At 33.5% G+C, this 20,824-nt stretch overlaps 1 protein-coding gene across 3 annotated transcripts in view; it reads right to left on the bottom strand.

Annotated features, from left to right (window-relative positions):
* LOC111718305 (uncharacterized) overlaps positions 1 to 13,471 on the bottom strand; it is an 18,940-nt gene extending 5,469 nt beyond the window's left edge. Inside the window, exons 1-16 of one of the 3 annotated variants that reach the window (XM_023493860.1) lie at positions 13,327 to 13,471; positions 11,940 to 12,078; positions 10,994 to 11,057; positions 9,901 to 10,000; positions 9,497 to 9,631; positions 9,398 to 9,438; positions 8,161 to 8,278; positions 6,170 to 6,301; positions 5,404 to 5,462; positions 5,004 to 5,137; positions 4,761 to 4,835; positions 3,936 to 3,974; positions 3,572 to 3,661; positions 2,761 to 2,876; positions 1,609 to 1,687; positions 379 to 726 (exon numbers count right to left, since the gene is read on the bottom strand). In XM_023493860.1, coding sequence (XP_023349628.1) covers positions 650 to 726; positions 1,609 to 1,687; positions 2,761 to 2,876; positions 3,572 to 3,661; positions 3,936 to 3,974; positions 4,761 to 4,835; positions 5,004 to 5,137; positions 5,404 to 5,462; positions 6,170 to 6,301; positions 8,161 to 8,278; positions 9,398 to 9,438; positions 9,497 to 9,631; positions 9,901 to 10,000; positions 10,994 to 11,057; positions 11,940 to 12,078; positions 13,327 to 13,410 — 1,482 coding nt within the window. In that variant the 5' untranslated portion in view covers positions 13,411 to 13,471 and the 3' untranslated portion in view covers positions 379 to 649. Of the gene's footprint in view, positions 1 to 378; positions 727 to 1,608; positions 1,688 to 2,760; positions 2,877 to 3,571; positions 3,662 to 3,935; positions 3,975 to 4,760; positions 4,836 to 5,003; positions 5,138 to 5,403; positions 5,463 to 6,169; positions 6,302 to 8,160; positions 8,279 to 9,397; positions 9,439 to 9,496; positions 9,632 to 9,900; positions 10,001 to 10,993; positions 11,058 to 11,939; positions 12,079 to 13,326 lie in introns of those variants that run through there. The other 2 variants (XM_023493861.1, XM_023493859.1) reach the window with 2 other exon arrangements.
* Positions 13,472 to 20,824: the final 7,353 nt, after the last annotated feature.

Genomic DNA, 20,824 nt, shown 5'->3' with positions numbered 1-20,824 from the left:
TATTTGTCAACCTAATTTTAGAAGTAAATTTCTAGAGATAATAATCACAAAATTTCCCTTGTCCTGCCATTTCCAAAATGTGGTCTGCCTTTTTTGTGCTTTCAATATTGCCCGAGATATGAAGAATTTCGTTCAGATTTCGACAATTTTGCTTTTATTTAACAAAATTGAAATCTGAACCAAACTCTTTATATCTCCGGTAATATTGAAAGCTCAAAAAATGCAGACCACTTTTTGGAAATGCCAGGGCTAGGAGAATTATGTGATAATTGTTTCAAGAATCATAAATGTTAAAGTAGATAGAAGACTAAATGTCACAAATAAATTCATATATCAAAGACGACTTTTAAGTCGTCTTGCTATTGTCATGTTTCGTGGGACACCCTGTATGATTCCAACTAATGTGTATTTTGATATCTATGTTACAGATTAAGTCTGATTATACATATTTGAAAGATTTATCTGCTGTGCTCTTATTCTGTCAAAGCTGTCTCGTTCTTGTGTTTATAACTCATCTCTACATTAACATCAGATAAACAGCAAAGAGTAGGATCGTTTTCAACTCCTCCTGGTGTAATATAATCTGGAGTATTCTCTAAATCCAAAAACTGCCAGAAGAACAATGATAATATGACTGCTATGTGCGACATCATAGTTCTTTGTGTTTTCTGAGACTGATGATCCTTGCTCGATTCCTGTTCCGATCCGTCTTCTCCAAAACCAGTCCTAAGACGTCCACATAAGTTCTAATTTAAATCGTTGATATAACTACCAGTAGATCAATCTGAAAACAGCTCTGCTATGACTATTATACTTCCTCTTGGAATCAATTGAATTGATTGTTATAATTTGCATGCTCAACCTGTTACATTTTCAGCGGTAAAATAAATTATTAAATTAGATTAGATTAGATGTCGTAGACCTTAGATATTTCAAACTATTACTTCTGGTAGAACAAATAATCTAGGTTTGAAACATCAATCATATGGTCGTAAAAATACAGGGATTAGAAAATTTGAGTTTGTGACAAAGACTCAATTTCTTTCCAATTGCTGCAACCATATCTCTAGCTTTGGAATTAGTTCAATTGTTCTGTGTTCTGCACAGGATAGATATAAGTATCAATGCTTGATCTCGAGATTCCCAACACAAGATAGATATAAGTATTAATGCTTGATCTCGAGATTCCCAACACAAGATAGATATAAGTATCAATACTTGATCTCGAGATTCCCAATACAAGATAGATATAAAGAATCAATGCTTGATCTCGAGATTCCCAGCACAAAAGTTTTGACTTTAAAACAATTTTGGAAATAGATCACTTATAAGTAAAAAAAGAGACAGAAAGAAGACAAGAATAATTCCACTGTTTTCTAAATACTACAGTGGTAGGCGATTATATCAATACAATGCAGACGACTTTCGATTTAAATTTTGATTTTTATCAAGCTGTACTCTTTGACTACTTGTAAACTTGTAATTTGAAAAAAGCTTAATACAAAAAAGTCGTCTTCATTGTATTGATATACTTGCCTACCACTGTACTTACTACTAAATATTCACATTTTTTAAACGTGCAGAAAATATTTTTCCAACTTATGTTACCTTGGAATAATTCCCCCAATGTCTGTCCAAAGTGCATTCCCGAGGCAATAAACTTATCCTCAATATCAGAACCCAACTCCTAAATGTCGTCTTATTTTTGTTTTTTAAAAGAAAATTTACAGAAATAAATGGTTAACATATTTATCGATTATTTTAGCGTACCACAGTGTACATTTTCTGCCCTTTTGGTGCGTTCTAATATCTACAGGTTGTTCCAAAAACGTTGAAATATAGCGACGACATGAAATTAGTATTCGATCTCAGAGATATTTATTTGTACGCTAGTACCCCGTGGATTTAACGGTTCTGTCAATATTCCAGAAAGCTGTGACTTTCGTTAACAATTTGACCCATTAAACATAATTTGTAAGTCTTTTTCTTAAATACTTTTTTGTTGGCTGATTCATTTTAAATGAAAATGTATAAAATAAATAAATCCTTAAAGTAAATGATTGTTGAATTATAGACCAAAACACGTTTGATTTCAAATAGAAAAAACCAAATGCTGCTCACTCTGGTTAGTCCGGTGTGGTACAGGGTTATCCACAAAGGATGATATTTTAGAGACGACTGTACGGAATTTATATATACAGTCTGTTTCCTTATGTTCAGGATCCTCTGAAAATGTAAAATTGTTACTTTCTTTTTCAAATCATTTAACAAGCCATTCAAAGACTATATTTGAGACAGAAAACTTTATATACAGGGTGTCCCACGAAACATGACAGTTGGTTAAAATTTTGAATGTCGTCTTCCATACAATGTATTAGATATTAAAGGCTGTTTGAAGCTTATTTCGTTTAAAAAATCTTTTGCTCAAGTATGTTTTACTTTGAAATTAATTTTACTATATAATATGACTCGAATATAATATTTTTATTAATGTCTTTGATATTAAACAAGTTAACAAATAATGGAAGAAGACATTCTAAACTATTTACCAACTGTCATGTTTCGTGGAACACCCTGTAACTACGGGATTTCCATAATATATGAATTTTATATCGTCTTTAAAGTTTCATCTTTTATGGGTAACCCTTGCATACTCAAACTAATAAATTATTATATCTTCTTTACTTGCCAGATTTCCCAAGTGTGGTCGAGCCAGTTTTTTAATGTCGTCTCTAAATTGGTACACCCTGTCTAGTGTACCTGAAACCCTGATTCAGTTCTAGTCCATAAGCTAAAGTTCCAGTTTTTAAGAACACCCCCACACAGTATACGTGGCCATACTTTCAATCTTTTCTCTCCATATTTCTTATCTTCGTCTACATTTAAAAAAATCAAAATTTATCAAAATTAGCTCAATCTAAAAAACCCTCATATGGACTTAAATAACTGAAATCTTCTTAATGGTCTTGTAGACCTATTATATCTCAAACTATGACTTTTGAAGCCGAATTTAAAGAATTTGAGCCGCGGCTCTCAAATATGGTTTGTTCCACTCAAAATTGTATTCAATGTTTCAAGATTTGCCGGCGTTCAATTGAAACCAGTTTTTGGCGAATTCGAGACGCGGCACAAATTCATTAAATTCGGACTCTGCTAGATAAAATAGTTAAAGTTTGAAATCATCAGAATGAATCGATTTAGGGATTAGAAAATTAGAGTTTAATGCGAGTAATCAGAAAGTAATCAATTTCTTTTGAATTAAAATATTGTCTGACGTCAACTAAATCAGAAATTAATTAATGAGACTGTAAGCGTAATTTCAAGCGGCCCTCCTTGCAATGATGGCAACGCCCGATTCACAACGGTACAAAAGTAGCTTGCACATTTATATTGCAGGAAAACATATGGGAACTATCAGAATTAAATACATTTAAACCTTTAGAAAAACGTCAATATCTTTCACATTATTGATCAGATAAATGTTTCCAGGGTACCGTTGTGCATCAGGTGTTGGTATCTTTGCATGAAGGGTCACTTGAAATTACTCTCACAGTCCCTTTAAGCAACTTACTTAGAGAATCATCCAGGAAGCTTTTACAGAGTGGTTCACTTAGAACTGTAATATCAGGTTTCTCTCGGAGTTTACCAAGGTTGGACGGAGCTAGAATATTATTATAGAGTAAATAAGTCATGAATCCTGGACCTGGAACTATCAGATGTTAACGGTAATGAATCTTGAATTAATTATCGTAAATCATCCCTAAGTCTGGCAATTCCAATTTCAATATCTTTGTAATTATTAAGATACAAAGCATTGTAAACTCAGGTTTATTTGAGGTACGCTGCAGCGAACTCTACACGGTCTACAACCTCGGGGTGCAAAGATTTAGGGATCAGAAAATCAGAGTTTGTTACAAGAACTCAGTTCCTTTTACCTTGGAAACATTCCGAACTGCAGAATCCCCAGTTCATGTCTAAAAATTAGTTTCAAAGCAAAATAAAAGGAGCACTCATCAGTTTTGAATGAGAGTAAAGGATCAGGGCTGATTCTTAGCTTAAAGAGATAGGGTTAGAGTATATTAGTTAGAAGAGATTGGATTAGATTAGATAGAGCAGGTCAGATTAGTTCCTATTATTTAAGAAAACGCTGGAGTTGCGCACACTAGGTCAGATTTGGTCAGATTTAATCGGATAAGGTCAAATTAGCATCGAGTAGGTTGGAGCAGGTCATATTAAGACAGATTTGCCTTACATATTATGTTAGAGTAGGTCAGATTTGGTTAAATCAGGTTAGATTAACTTAGAGTACGTAATTTTAGGACAGATTATGTTATAGTAGGTCAGATTTGGTTAAATCAGGTCAGATTAGCATGGATCAGGTCATATTAGGACAGATTATTTAGAGTAGGTCAGAATTGGTAAAATCAGGTTAGATTAGGGCAGATAATGTTAGAGTAGGTCAAAATTGGTTAAATCTGGTCCTATTAGGACAGATTATGTTAGAGTAGGTCATATTAGCATAGAGCACGTCATATTAGGTGCAGATTATGGTAGAATAGGTCAGATTTGGTTAAATCAGGCCATATTAGGATAGAGCACGTCATATTAGGACATTATATGTTAAAGAAGGTCAGAATTGGTTAAATCAGGGCATATAAGCGTGGATCAGGTCATATTAGGACAGATTATGTTAAAGGGAAAACAATTTGACCAGTTCCGGTCAGATAAGAAAATTTTTTAAGCAATTATTATAATTTTACCATCAGTTTTCTTTTGTGAATGGGTGTTATGATAAATATTCTGAGATACTGTACACCATCCGTTAGCAACAAACCCTAGGATTAATAAGTTTTTACCAGGCATATTCAAAACATTTTGATTCCGTATCAACATCGGGTAAATAAAGCAGACACGAAATAGGACTAGCCTGTGCAACAAGGTTGACGCGGTCAGACTTTAGGTTGAATTTACTTTTATTAAAGGGTTAGAGGTGCATGCTGTACCTTCAGCCTGTTCGTGGAGTTCTGATGAATTATCTCTATAGCAGTAGGTTGCCCCAGCGGAAAAGTTCTCCGGATCTTCCAGGATAATGAGTTCCTCTTCTATATCCAGGATATTGTCAGGGGTCATCTCAGAACTAATAATCAATCGTAAATATATGAGATACTACTGAACAAAGTTCAAAACTTTTACTTTATCGATTGATTGATTGATTAGATGAATGATTAATTGGAAGTTCTGTTTATGATTGATTTGTTATTTTGTTCAGGGATCAATTGATCACTAGGTCACTGATTAGTCGGTTGGTTCATCAATTTGTTTAATAGTTGTTTTATTAATTTATTTTTTGAATGATTCATTGAATAAATGACTATTTGGTTAATTAATTGGTTAATTAGTATCCTGAGAAACTCCTGACACAGTTTTGATCTCGGGGCGGGAGCAGAACTATTACATTTATTCTAAACAGTCAAATTCCAGGATAAGTCAAAGAAAGGTCAGGGACAACATTTTAAAAAGTTTTGTTTGCTTTGGATAAATAAATTCAAAAATATTTTTGGAACATTTTTTAAAAAATCAGCGAAAAAATCGTTTGGAAATCTTTATTCTATTGTTTTCCAAAATTTCATAAAGATTCATTAAAAATTAAATGTGATATGACAAAAAATGTAAACCAATTAATTGCATTTTTGAAGTCATAATAGTTCTAAGGTATTAATATTATTTGATAACACTAACTGCAGTTTTTAACTTTGATTTTTTTTTGGATTTTTTGTTATATCTTATTCAAATTTTGATGAAATTTTGGAAAGCAATAGAATAACATTTTCCTAACAATTTTAAAAAAAATTTCATTTAACAAAAAAATTTGGTTTTGCGATAATTTTTTCAATTTTTCAAAAATATTTTTGAATTTTCTCTTATCATGTTTTATTTCTTTTATGCCTTAAAATTTTGGAATTTTTGTCCAAAACAGTGATAATCTTGGTTTTTTTCTCACCCTGCATATCTTGCAATTCCTTTTTTTGAGGATCGCTTTTTTCTAACCTAGTCTTTTTGAGTTATCCAATTACAAAAAATTAAAGTTTTTTTTTTTGATAATTTTTGTAAAGAAAAGTTGAGATGGAAATATCTTAGAAGTTTTGACTTATACATGAAAGCTTGTTACCTGATCACAATAATGAAGTTTAAGTGGTCCTTCTCCTGTAGTTAAACAGCTCTCTTCCCTAGTATACATTCCATACCCAACCAGGATACCAGAGCTTGAGGTATCATTGAAGGATGGACTTGCCAGACATATCTGGTATAGGATATATATAGAGATGAACCAGGATACCAGAGCTTGAGGTATCATTAAAGGATGGTCTTGCAGACATATCTGGTATAGGATATATATAGAGATGAACCAGGATACCAGAGCTTGAGGTATCATTAAAGGATGGACTTGCAGACATATCTGGTATAGGATATATATAGAGATGAACCAGGATACCAGAGCTTGAGATATCATTGAAGGATGGACTTGCAGACACATCTGGTATAGGATATATATAGAGATGGACCAGGATACCAGAACTCAAGATATCATTGAAGGATGTACTAGCTAAACATATCTGGTATATGATCTATACATAGAGAGGAACTAGGATACCAGAGCTTGAGATATCATTGAAGGATGGACTTGCAGACATATCTGGTATAGGATATCTATAGAGAGATGAACCAGGATACCAGAACTCAAGATATCATTGAAGGATGTACTAGCTAAACATATCTGGTATAGGATCCATACATAGAGAGGAACTAGGATACCAGATCTCATGATATCATTGAAGGAAGGAGTAGCCAGACATATCTGGAATAAGATATAAGAGGACTCCGCCACACTGAGGTCATGAGCTTGGTTCTGGAAAAATTACTATTTGACAATAAGGAGTTTATGTGGTTCATGAATGTGCCAAACAAAGATCGGACCAATAAAATTTCAAGGTTATATTCAATATAATTAATATTGTGGTTGAAAATTCATAATTTTCATTTTGTTTAGATTTTTGGTACCTAAACCTAATTCAAGTTCAGAAATTGACTGAGCGGCTATTGTCCAAACCTATGAAGAACAAATTAAACTGGATTTAAATAGATTCACTGGCCATGTTTTTTTTGGATGGGAAAGTTTTGATATCAAATAAACAGTGAACAATGTTTGCCGAAGAATTATGGTTTTCAACTTCTGCTATTTGATTTATTTTTTTTTTGCAAAAAGCTAAAAATGTCAATTCAGACCAGGAAGAGGATCAAGTTTTGTAAACCAGCCTCTTGGAAAAAACATAATAGCTGTGGCTTCACATGAGGTTACTAGAACTTTTGGTAAACCAAATCTTGCAGATTATACTTTCCATTCATTCAAAAGGTCATCAGATACTACTGCTGCTGCAGACGATGGAGCCTCAGCTCAACCATTAATTAGTTTCTATGGCTGTAAATCTGTTAATATGCCTCAAGAATATATATCAACTAGTAAACGTGCAGTGATGAATATGGCTTCTCTATAAGTATACCCAGCTGCATCTACAGTTGAGAACTCTATAAATGTTGAGATTAAAACTTCTGAAACTACGGAGAATCCTGCTGATAGTGAACTAGAGACATCTCTTGAACCTAACCCATCAGCTAGGAAAGGATCTTCGGTTCAGCAAAAATCTGCCTTTTCGGGCACAGCAGGATCTTACAAGATAACTAAAAATGACAATGCTGTCATGATTCACTTCTTTAATGGAACCATTATTCGTTGAAAAATAACATTACTGTATCTATATTTTCTTTCTATATAACCTGATTGTAATAAAGTTTGCTATAGCATTTACTATGATGATTGAAATTACTAGCCAGGATATAATATTGGCAGCAGGGACGTAATAAATATTATATCCCTGCTGAGAATATTTCATCTCGGCTCAAGTGATTTTATCCCGGCAGCCAAGAAATAAAAATTAATACGTCGTTATTTTCCGTGATTTTTTCAAAAAATGGTTGATTTCGTTTATTTGTTCGTTAACGGCGTTTGCCGTTACTTTTAAAAACAAACGTTGCCCAGCTACATACAGCACATATTGTAAAGATTCTTCATAAATTGGCATTTTTATAGAAAATATATTATACCTTTATTTTTGAGTGAATAATAACTGTTTTCTCTAGGTATATTAGCGATATATCATAGCCTCCAAAACTTCCATAACTTCCTCGTTTAGAATCAAAATCTTCAGTAACTTCCACATTCCTTTAGTACAGTTATCAAATATACAAAAAATAGTAATATCTGTTTTTAATGCCCGATCATAACCCAGAAGCATCTTGACTGATTTGCCTCAACTATTATAATTTGAAATCTCAGTAGAACCACGGAAATGTTCCTACTTAAGTTTAAAAATTGTAAGTTGATAGGGTTGACAATAATAGGGAAAACTTTGTTTCCAGGCAAATCTGGGTTCCAAAGCTAGTATGGATACAATGCAGTAACCTCCAAGGGTGTAATGCAAGTTAATTGCGGTCGCGTATACTCTGCGACATATTGAAACCAGTTCTCTCTGGGCGGTGTTTGTAAACAAGAATAGATGCATCAGTGTTCTTTTAGTATCCGAGGAGGTTAAAAGCATTAAATTTGATAATTTTGATAATTCAAATAATAGTTTCATATGACCAGAATATTTCATTGATTTTTGTATGTGAAAAATGGATCCAATGTCAGGCGGTAACATCCGTCTTGTGTTTACATTACCGCCAAGAGACAGTACACTGCAGTACAAAAGATGCGTACACTTCTGAAATAACTTTCTTTGCATTACATCTTTGGTAACCTCCACATTTCTTCAGTTAAATTGATTTAAAGTATACATCTAACAAAAGATGCTATGTGAAATGGTTAAAGAATTTTTTCGTAATCTTTTTGAGTTGCATTAAATCATTTCCATAATACAGTGCAGTATAGGTAACCATAATTAGCCTTGTACAAAAATACAGTACATTGGTTTTAGATTTAGATTGAACAAAGCTGAAAACTTTAAAATTGTGGATATCGAGATCAATGCTTGATCTGCTCTTTCATTAATGGATTGTTGTAATCTTACATTAAATTTCAGGAAAATGTCTAAAATGCAACCAATCAGAGTGTCGATTGTAAAAGCCGAACAGCAATGAGAGAACTCTCCCCATCAGACATATCCAAAAGAGAGGATTTCGCAGAAAATCAAAAGTGTCCACAGTGGATATAGAGATTTAACAATCTTGATTAAGGGACAAGTGTATCCAATACAAGAGTTTTCAGATTAAATATAATTCATAGAATTAAGGATGAAATAGCAAAGAGCACTGAGCAATGTTTAAGAAGAAATCAACTTACTTCATAGAGTACAGATGTTTAACAATTATCTTCCCAGATAACTATAAGAAAATAGTTTAATATTTGAAAAAAAAATTTTACAATTATTATCTTTTAAACCTTAACTCCTGAGTTTGTCAGTTTGTTTAGTACATCAGTATATCCAATCCATAGTTGGGGTTTACCCTTGGTTGGTTCTATCACGTAGGCATTCTTATCATTCAACCTAGTGCACTTAGCAGTGTATTCGTCATCCTAGAAAAATATTTAATTCTGACAATTTCCTTCATTGTTTCCGTAGCATAAATCTTCAAATCACTTTTTATATTAAAGAAAAACATAATGGAAAATGATTGGTTCTAAGCTAGAAAACCCATTGATGTCATATTTATTATTGTGCAGACAGAGTTTAAAAGGACTCTTTCCAACAAACGTTTCAGTTTCAGTTAAAAAATTAAATTAAACAATATTAGTCCTGTACCCCCTTTTTAATATTTGTGAACACCCCCTTTACTGAAAGTGACCTCATATTCTCCGTTCTGCATAGTTTGTTTGACACATTCCTCCTCTCCATCATAATACTTAGTAAAGGGTTGGTAGCAATGAGCAGCAGTGAGAACCCATCTAGGAATATTTCTAGTTGAAGATGCTGCAAACCAATTTCAAGTGACCCTCCCGATTCCCAATGGAAGCCTTTAAACCTTTGTTTAAGCAAAAATCATAGAGATATTCTTGTTTTTCTGTAAGAAAATTAATGGAGTTTTGTTCTGGTTTCCTCGTTGTTAATCAGATAATGGTTCAAAGGGTATCGATGTGAATAGGGAACTCTCAAAATTGAGACAGCTTTACGAAAAGATAATTTGGCAACTATTAATATGTTAAAGAACACAGTTGTTAACCATTAACTTTAAGACTCCGGATAATGTCGTCTTCAACGTAAAATTTCCTCTCGGAGACAGGCCAAACCAAATTATTTCAGCCCGCATATTCTTTGTTCTTTGTCCCACAGAACTTCAACCATTTTCGTTATTGTGAAATCATTAAAGTTAAGCAAAATATTTTCATAAGAAGCATTAGTGAATTTCGTTAAATATTCAACTGTAATTTTTCAGAAGTTAAAAAAACGTATTTCAATACTGATCAACAATAAGCCACCCCCGACCATCCCTAAATAATTCGTAAGATTTTTTCTACTATTAATATTCATTATAACATTGTACAAGTAACCATGACCTATAATTTATGTTATTTTTTAGGAAATAAAGATTTTGTTATCGAATTTCTGAGACGGGGTTACTCTGTTGTGTGTATTTGTGCGGCCTATCGGGAAAGAATTGTCCGGGGAAAATAAACATCCCCCACCAGAATCCTAACCGGCCTATTATCCTGATTTGTCTAGCGTGTTGCTGTTTTCCGTCAACAACAGTATTTAACTACAAGTAAAGACCAAATCCTTAGTTTATTATTCCTAAAGTGTGTTTTTTTTTTACATTTTTCAAATATATGAACTGAAAGACTTGAAATTGTACCCCTAAAAGAAAGGAAAGCAAGGATATTGTTTTGGTGCATTAAAGAGTTTCAATTATACCCCAAAATACATTGAAACCTAATTATTACCTAGGATGAAAGAGAACACCACTACAAATACGTTTAGGACGCTTCCAATCTGTCTCTTCGTCTCCTTAATGTTAAAATTACAATATATTTGGAAAACAGGGGCGTACTCAGGGAGGGGATCCAGGAAACCACGATCCAGGGGGGAGCTGAACCCTAATAGCCCCACCTGATTAAGCCTCTGAATTGGTTAAGAATCTCTTTTCACAAGACACAAAATAGATTATCAAGTACAATAGGTGGCAACAAAGAAATGGGCAAATTATACATGTCGTCACAAGTTTTAAATAGAGAACATTTTCTTCCATTGCCATATATTGTACTTCTTAATATATTCGCAAGACACTATATACAGTTAGAAAAATCAGTCAACGAGAAGCGTATGCAATTGAAGACTAAATACGTTAGTTAGTGACATATTTTATTTGAAATAATGCCTGAAAACTATGCACAATTAGTCCTTGAAATTGTACCAGCATTAAAGGGAGTGTTCGCGAAAAATGAAAGTGGGTATAAGCTTAATGCGGTAAAAAAAGCGCTTTTGATCATTACTAATCTTACTTCTATCTGTTGCGTCTATAAGGAGAAAATTGTTAAAAACAACTAATACCGAAGAACGTAGTGTCCATACAAATTCAGAAAGATGCAACATTCAACTCGGATCGTTAACAAATCAATTTAATTCCAAACAAATCATTCAGATCTTACAAATAATAGTCATCGATTTTTTTTCGACGCATTCGTAAATAGTTGATATTTCAAAATAGTTTGTATGTTTATGATCTGAGAGTTACTTTTTAAAACATTTATTCCTGTTTCGAGGATTTTTGTTAATGAAGACGACATTTTCATATTTTCCAGGAATGTTCGAAAATCCAGCGCCAGCGAAAATTATTAAAAAACAAAATCAAAATTAAGACTGATAGTAAAAATTAAAATCCACGATTACCCTTGTAGTTCGGAGACAGTGCGACGGCAAACGGATAATCGGAAGGAGTTACTGCTGTTCCTCCGATTAATCTCAATCCGTCCTCGTTCATCTGGGTTTCGTCATACTCCATGTATTCATATTCTACTTGGAGCGTATCCTATAAGATAATTAAAAGTTTAAACCAGTGTTAATGTGTACATTTGATGTTATTTACTTTTCAATGGCATTTTTCCCTAGCGGCAACTTCCCAAGGGTATTTGCCCAAGTGACAATTTCCCAAATGTTCAAATTCCCAAGCGGCAACTTCCCATGTCTGTACTAGCTGCGGAGCTCGGCCCCCCAGTCTGTTCTAGCCCATCATAGCCAAATTGCTCTGCCCCCTATTGTAGCCTGGGGCGCCCAGAGGGCCTAACCTAACCTTTAGGAAGATGCCGCTTGGGAAATTGCACATTTAGGAAGTTGATAATTTGGAAGTCGCCCTGGGGAAAATGGATTTAAGAAAGTTTTTTAAGATAATTCTAATGAATAAGTAATTATAATATTTGTTAAGATAATTCTTAGGAATTTTTTTGTATTTTTAAATATCAAAAATTGGATTTGACTTCCCTCCTCAAGCAAAGGATCTGAGTCTTTGCCACAAACTTTGATTTGCTAACCCCTTATCTTTGAAATCCAATACACGTGAGCCTTTATATATTTCAAACTATGAATTTTAGTTAAATTAAATATTCTAAGCTTCAAATAAATATCAAAGGTTTGCATCAGCAGATTGCAAAGAAATGGAATTGGAAAATTTGAGTTTGTGTTTCGAAGACTCAATCCATAGACAATTTATTCGAAATATCAAAGGTTTAATTGCTAAGATATAGAAATCAATAAATAAGAGTTTAGGCGAATACTTTTATTTCTAATTATCATATTAGTAGTTAACATATTTCAGAAAAGGGAAATAAATCTTACTTAAAAATTTTAATGCTTTGAGATTTGGGTTTAATTCTAGAGCAAATGAGCTAAATTAAACTATTTCTGACCCCTAAAAGTCAACTTCTTTAAAAACAGTTTAGCTTACTTGTGCAATAAGTCAACTAATTAGGGAACTCAACCGTTACCAGCGAATTTACTATCAAATTCACTCTTTCTTCAAATCAACAATATCGCTATTTTTTTGTAATTTGTAACATTTTTTATCTTTAAAAATGATTATCGAACATTTTGTTGTCTAATTTTAACTGTTAATATATAACACACTGACACAGGGGCGCAGAAAATAACTTTTCCATGGAAGCTTAACCTTTTTTGACATTCCAAGGGGGTGGGCCTCCCCCTAATAATCACTTCTCGACAGGGGGGGGCTTAATCCTCAAAGCCCACGCCCTGTATACGCCTCTAGACTAACATTACTTACATTTTCTATATTATTTGAAGTACGATTGGATTGCGCTGCATAATTAGGAAAAACTGTGAAAAAGATCAGATAGACATTAATCATTTTATTTAATCCGTGTCTTCACTCTTCTCTTATTACATCTTCAACAAGATACAGTTCATTAAATAATAAAACTATATCAAAATAATTTGTTTTGTAATTTTATACCCTTGTCAGTCATTTATCATGAAATAAGAATTAATACTCAATAAAATGTCGTCTTCCGATATCTGTTTTTGTTTGAATAATTAACATTTATTTTTTAAACAACAATAGAATAATTAGAGGGAAGATTTTTCATTTCACAAAATTCCATATCGATTATTTTGTGTTCAGGAATAAGGATTAGTCTATGGTCAAACTGTTAGATAAAAAGATTTCAAATTGAAATGTCGTCTTACTTATTCTGAAAACAGAACCAGTGAATAAGGATCTTTATCAAACAGGGAGAGCGAGAGGAAAAAGAAAAAGAAAAATTTATCTGAGTATACAAATGAACAAAATTAAATAAAAGTGAGAAATGAAAAAGACGACGAACGTAGAAAGGATATTCACACATAGAAGGAGAAAATAGCTTTTGATCTAAAAATAGAAAAGAAAGGATAAGTTAAGAAATGCAGGTAAATATTGATAACAGAAGATTAAACGAAGAAAATTGCAAGAGAAAATGAATGCAAATGGAGGGAAGTATAGAAAGAAAAATGCATTAATGCAGGCGCAGATAACTGGAAGAAAAAAGAACAATATAAATGTAGATAGCCGGAAGAAAAGAAAGGGAAACGGACGATTGTATATAGAAGGATAATTGTAGAAAGAATGAAGAAAAGAAAGAAAATTGATAAATGTAAATAGAAGGAAGGAAAGAAAGAAACATGGATAATTGTAGATATAAGGAAGAACAGAAAGAAACATGGATAATTGTAGATAGAAGAAAGAAAAGAAAGAAACATGGATAATTGTAGATATAAAGAAGAAAAGAAAGAAACATGGATAATTGTAGATAGAAGGAAGAAAAGAAAGAAACTTGGATAATTGTAGATATGAGGAAGAAAAGAAAGAAACATGGATAATTGTAGATAGAAGGAAGAAAAGAAANGTTGACTGGTTCGATATAAGGAAGAAAAGGAAGAAACATGGATAATTGTAGATATAAGAAAGAAAATGGATAATTGTAGATATAAGGAAGGAAAGAAAGGAAATGGATAATTGTAGATAGAAGGAAGAAAAGAAAGGAAATGGATAATTGTAAATATAAGGAAGAAAAGAAAGGAAATGGATAATTGTAGATATAAGGAAGAAAAGAAAGGAAATGGATAATTGTAGATATAAGGAAGAAAAGAAAGAAACATGGATAACTGTAGATAGAAGGAAGAAAAGAAAGGAAATGGATAATTGTAGATATAAGGAAGAAAAGAAAGAAAATTGATAAATGTTGATAGAAGGATAATGGATAATATGTAGAAAGAATAAAGAAAAGAAAGAAAATTGATAATTGTAGATAGAAGGAAGAAAAGAAAAAAATGGATAATTTTAGATAGATGAAAGAAAAGAAAGAAACATGGATAATTGTAGATAGAAGGAAGAAAAGAAAGAAACATGGAAAATTGTAGATAGAAGGGAGAAAAGAAAGAAACATGGATAATTGTAGATAGAAGAAAGAAAAGAAAGAAATATGGATAATTGTAGATATATTGAAGAAAAGAAAGAAACATGGATAATTGTAGATAGAAGGAAGAAAAGAAAGAAACATGGATAATTGTAAATTCATATATAAAGTTATTTATGTTCACAAATTATACGCAGTACATCACAATAATACAGTATGATCCCAGAGCCCAAAACTTAAGACAGAGTATCGTAATGAAAACCAGTTTTAAAACCCGGGTTTCGCGAATGGGGTTAGGCAGTTTTGTGAATATCAATATTCTTTTAATGAAATATTATTTTTTTCAAGTTGTTTATATTCTCCATTTTTTTCGAATCTCTTAAATCAAAATCTACACAAATGCTAAGACCCCAGAAAAGAAACTCGGTAGTTTCGTTCAACGATACTCTTTTAAATTTCGGGCTCTGGACGTATCCGTTAGAATTTCTTCTTTTTTTTAAATTTTATGCTGAAATGAACTCGGGAATGTAAAGTAAAGCTTATGCTAAAAGGAATTCGGGAATCAATGACAGGTTGTCAGAGAATTGATTTAGAGAAAATTAAATAATTTTCAAGAAAGGTTTGTCTATAAAAAGATGGTTCAGGGCCCAAACGGTTATACAGGGTTACTAACAAAAGATGAGACTTCAGTGACGATTGTACAGAATTTACACTGTCTGTTATATTTATGATTCCCTGCAACTGTAAACTTGTTTCTTTTTTTCTAATCATTGAATAAGCCAAAAACAGATTATATTCAAGGCAGAAGACTTAATTTAACCTCGGAATCGTCAAATGTAAAGAATACAGTCAAATCCTTTGTGGGTAACCCTGTATAAAACAAATGTGTGAAGTACACATGCAGTATGGAAACAGTACAACAAAATGGCGGTTTTACACTTTTTCGACTTAATTCCACTCTATGTACTTATCTATTCTCTTGCAAACCATGTATCCTAAATCTCCTGTCTATAGTCCCTCAGCATATTTGCTAATCGTGTTAAGGACGCACATGCTCGGAAAATTGATGAGATCTGGAGCAAATTGAAAAATCAATACAACACCAACAGGATTCAACAGATTAGAACCGGGTATTACAAGTTTCAATATCATATTTAATACAGTGCTAACCAGAAAACTCTGAAATAGGAAGACGACATTATAACATACTTGGATGTATTTTATGCTTTTACAAAGCATACAGTTTTACTGGACACTTATTAAATCAGTGAAATAGGTCTTGATACATTACAAAATTGTGATATCCAATGCTTATTGTAATTTGAACTACAGTGATAGTCTTAATTAGCCGGAATAATGTAAATTGACTGATAGTTCATAGTCGTCTTTGAACTTAGAAATAGTTTGCGGCCTTCAACATTTGTAACCTGATTTTAGCAATATATTTTTATAGAACAAATATCACAGAATAGTCCTAGTCCTGTTATTTCTAAAATGTGGTCTGCCATTAAAGTGCTTTTACAATTACCGGAGATATCAATGATTTCGTTCATAATGGACACTTTCATGGTTTTTTACATTTATTAAAACTTTTTAAAAAATTCTTATATTGCTAAAATCAGGTTACCAATGTTGAATGCCGCAAACTATTTCTACGGTCACAGACGACTTTAATGTATCAATTAATTAACATCATTCCGGATTATTTAGACTATCACTGTATTTCGGAGTTCACTGTATACTTCGAAAATAGTTTTTTTTGTATAAAATGGACTATATAGATATATGAAGACCAGAAACAAACCAATAACTCCAAAGCATATCTGAAGCCACACATTAACATTTATGGTTCGGTTCGGTTGTTCCGAAAAAAGTGAAATGTTCTGAAAAGTTTAATATTGTATCAACTGATGTTTATTTAGCTCCTGCAATAAAGGTTGGAAATTAGGTTTACACGTGACACAAATATCAGGGTTTTCTACAATATTAACTTTAATAGTATCTTATATCTTATAATGCATTATGCAATTATTCATGTTATGCTTAAAAGTATTTTTACCAATGGTGATAAAAGTTGGAATAACTGTAGCAAAAATAGAGGCCTATTGTAATTTACGTCGTACCTTGTTCATATAGTAATTGCGCAAATCATGTATTGCGATTAACCCATTCCATGTACGTAGATATACTCATATTGTGATTGTTAGCTACTTTATATACATAACAGTGCATAACTTGTAATTACGTTGTTAATGAAACCCTGTTTTATAATCAGGTGGAATGTCCCAATCATTTGGGATCGATGTATATAGCTTGTTGTATAGCTAGGCTTGTGTGGCATAGCACTGAAACCCTGTATTGATATAACCAGGTGGATCGTCCCCATCATTTGGGATTGATATATAGCTTGTTGGAAAGCTAGGCTTGTGTCCCTCTGTGGCATTTAGAGCACTGAATTGATTAAAAGCTTGTTGGATAGCTACGCGTGTGTCACTGTGTGGCATTTAGAGCCAGGTAGGTTGTGTCCTGGTTGACTTTGATAGAGGACAGGTGGGACCTGGATAGATACGTTTCAAGAACTTGTTATGGAGTAGGTGTTTACTACAAAACTGATGGCAGCGATGTGAATCAAGGAACCTAGATTATATGTAAATGCCTAGACCTCCAAGGAAGACAAATCAAGTGATTTACTGGTTTAGCGTGGTACTGAGAAAAACAAGACTAGGATATATTTTCGAAGACAAGACAGCAACAGCAACACTGGATACTGTGTAATCATTTTACCCTAGGCTACCACCTAGTTACGGCAGTTCAGAAATAGAAATGAGCATGGCAGAAGCAGGAAAATCCACCAACAGCAGAGTTACAATTACAGTTAGTAATGCTAAGAATGGAGCAAATGGAGCTGGATAAACTAGCTATGGAGGCGAAAATTGGAGCAATGCAGAGAGACAAAGAAGAGGAAAAAATGAAGAAAAAAAACAAGAATCATTAGTGCAGACATGGGATAACAATGCAAAGCCAGGATCCATTTGCAACAGTATGAGCGATGCTGGAGAAACCCAAGGTCACAGATGCAAACCAAAAGAGTAAGGAATACCTGGACATAAAGGTTAGAAATGGAGAGGCAAATGAGAAACTAGGTAAATTTGAAACTACCCTTAAGAAAAGAGTCCTAGCTTTTATAGAAAAGGTTCCACCATATGCCGGAAATCCAAAAGAAGTGTTTACCTGGTGTGAAAAATTGGAAAATCATTTGTCGAATCATGAGTGGCAAATAATACCAGACGAGGGAATAAAAAGAATGTTGTAGGTGTGTATAATGGGAGGGGCCAGACAGGAGATAGTACTGTTGCAGCCTACAGGAGAAGGGATAGTATTTGATACATATAGAACGGGAGAGTTCTTGGAGGAATTATTGAAGAAAGGAGTTGATTCTTAGCCACAAACTCTGATTTTCTAATCCCTATATCTTTGAAACCCAATGTCGTAAACCTTTGATATTTCAAACTTATATTATTTGATCTAACAGAACTCATAGTTTGAAATATCTAAGGTCTACGACATTGGAATCTAAAGATATAGGGATAAGAAAAATCAGAGTTTGTTGCAAAGACTCAACCAAAGAAAAAGACGAAGAAGGCAGAAAACTAGAATACACCAGCACAAGACAGACAAGAATAGACAAGCTAAGGCTATGGATCCAGGCATATTTTCCAGCAAAGAGAACATTATCAGAATTTAAGAATGCAACGATTTTAGGTTTGTACCATGCAGAACTGAGAAAAGTGTGTTTACATTTTATGTCTAAAGTACTGCAAAATGAGAGCAAAGTTAAGTAAGTACTGGATCATTAGCTGTGTAACCTAAGAACAATTAACACGGATCCCAGAGCAGCTTCACATGACATGGCGGGATTAAAGAGTTAATTTTATTTTGATGCAGAGGAAAGAAACATGAAGACGAACAAAATGTGGAGAACAGGGCAACGCTATGCCTGGATTAGTATCAGACGAATCAGACTATGAAGATGGCGCAATGCAGCCTGAAGATAGCTGTTTCTTCTGCAAGAATTCCAGTCATATTAAAAGGAATGATTGGAAATTTATGAAATGGGTTGTGAGGAATCCAGAGAAGTTTGCATAATGGAATAAGAATAATCCAATCAAGAAGTACAATAATTACAAACAGAATGGAAGTAACAACCAAGGAAGTAACAACAACCACAAGAGTAACAACTGGAAGCCTAGGGGCTTGTGTCACTGTGTTGCATTTATTGCCAAGTGGGTTGTGTCCTGGTTGACTTTGAGAGCGGACGGTGGGACATGGATAGATACGTTTCGAGAACTAAGGGGGGGGGGGAGAGTATTAATGGGAGAGACCGGCTATGTAAAATATTGTAGAGGGAAAAGTTATGATTTATTTGATACCAATGAGACATTTTTAAGGTGTTCAATCTTTAAATAAGAGCGTAAAGTCGTTTGTGTTTTTTGTTTGTAAGGGTTTTCTCTACAAGTCTTCATTCTCAGTTTAAATATGTTACGTAGCAGGTCTCTCCCTTTAAAGCCTGAACAAAAAAGGATGGGGGAGGGGGTGAATTTTACGTTCAAACAAAGAGGGATGGAATGGCTGGGTGTATTCTTAAAAGGTGGAAGAGGGGGGGGGGTGATAAAGTTGCAATGTGTACTCAAGGGGAGGGCGGGGGGAATAGTTTACTCCAGGATTAAAGGAAGTAAAAGGGGGGGGGAGTGCTTGTATAAGCTCTATCTGCAGATATCTGGTAATTACTTGGTCACAAATCATCATCACACAATTACCTGGTCCCCGCTTAGTGGCACAAAAACGGGTTGAATTGAGTAATTTGTTTCCTCCCTCCAGCACTATACGGAGAAGGTCACCCACGTTGCTCCTTGTCTCCCTCATCAATTCTTTCATCCAATCTTGTTCCCCTTATCATCCTTTCAGTCTTTCTTCCTCATTCCCCTTTATTCCTCACTCATTTTTCTTCCCCATTCCTCTTTATTCCTCATTCCTGTTTCTTCCTTATTCCTCTTTATTCCTCATTCCTCTTTAATCCTCATTCTTCTTTATTCCTCATTTTTTTTCTTCCTCATTCCTCTTTATTCCTCGTTCTTCCTTTTTCCTCTTTATTTCTCATTCCTCTTTATTCATCATTGCTCTTTTTTCTTTATTCCTCTTTATTTCTCATTCCTTTTTATTCTTCATTCCTCTTTCTTCCTCATTCCTCTTTATTCCTCACTCCTCTTTATTCCTTATTCCTCTTCATTCCTCATTCCTCTTTATTCCTCATTCCTCATTATTCCTCATTCCTCATTATTCCTCATTCCTCTTTCTTCCTTATTCCCCTTTATTCCCCATTCTTCTTTATTCCTCATTTTTTTCTTCCTCATTCCTTTTTCTTCCTCATTCCTCTTTAATCCTCAATCTTCTTTATTACTCATTTTTTTCTTCTTCATTCCTCTTTCTTCCTCATTCCTCTTTTTTCCTCACTCCTCTTTCTTCCTTATTCCTCTTCATTCCTCATTCCTCTTTATTCCTCATTCCTCATTATTCCTCATTGCTCTTTCTTCCTAATTCCTCTTTATACCTCATTCCTCTTTCTTCCTTATTCCCCTTTATTCCTCATTCATCTTTCTTCTTCATTCTTATTTATTCCTCATTCCTCTTTCTTCCATTTTAAACTTTTTTTGCTCTTAAGAAACACTTTGGGCTTTGGTTGACTGGTTCAACCACATCTAGGTGTGAGGGCTGCAGATCAATTATTTTTGATATAAATTATATCTCCTTTATCATCAATCATCAATAATAATCAATATGGTCTTTGATTCATTGATCGGCAACTATACGAAC

This window comes from Eurytemora carolleeae, unplaced genomic scaffold, assembly GCF_000591075.1.
Source record: "Eurytemora carolleeae unplaced genomic scaffold, Eaff_2.0 scaffold36, whole genome shotgun sequence".
Classification (NCBI taxonomy): domain Eukaryota; kingdom Metazoa; phylum Arthropoda; class Copepoda; order Calanoida; family Temoridae; genus Eurytemora; species Eurytemora carolleeae.
This window is presented reverse-complemented; position numbering and strand designations above follow the sequence as displayed.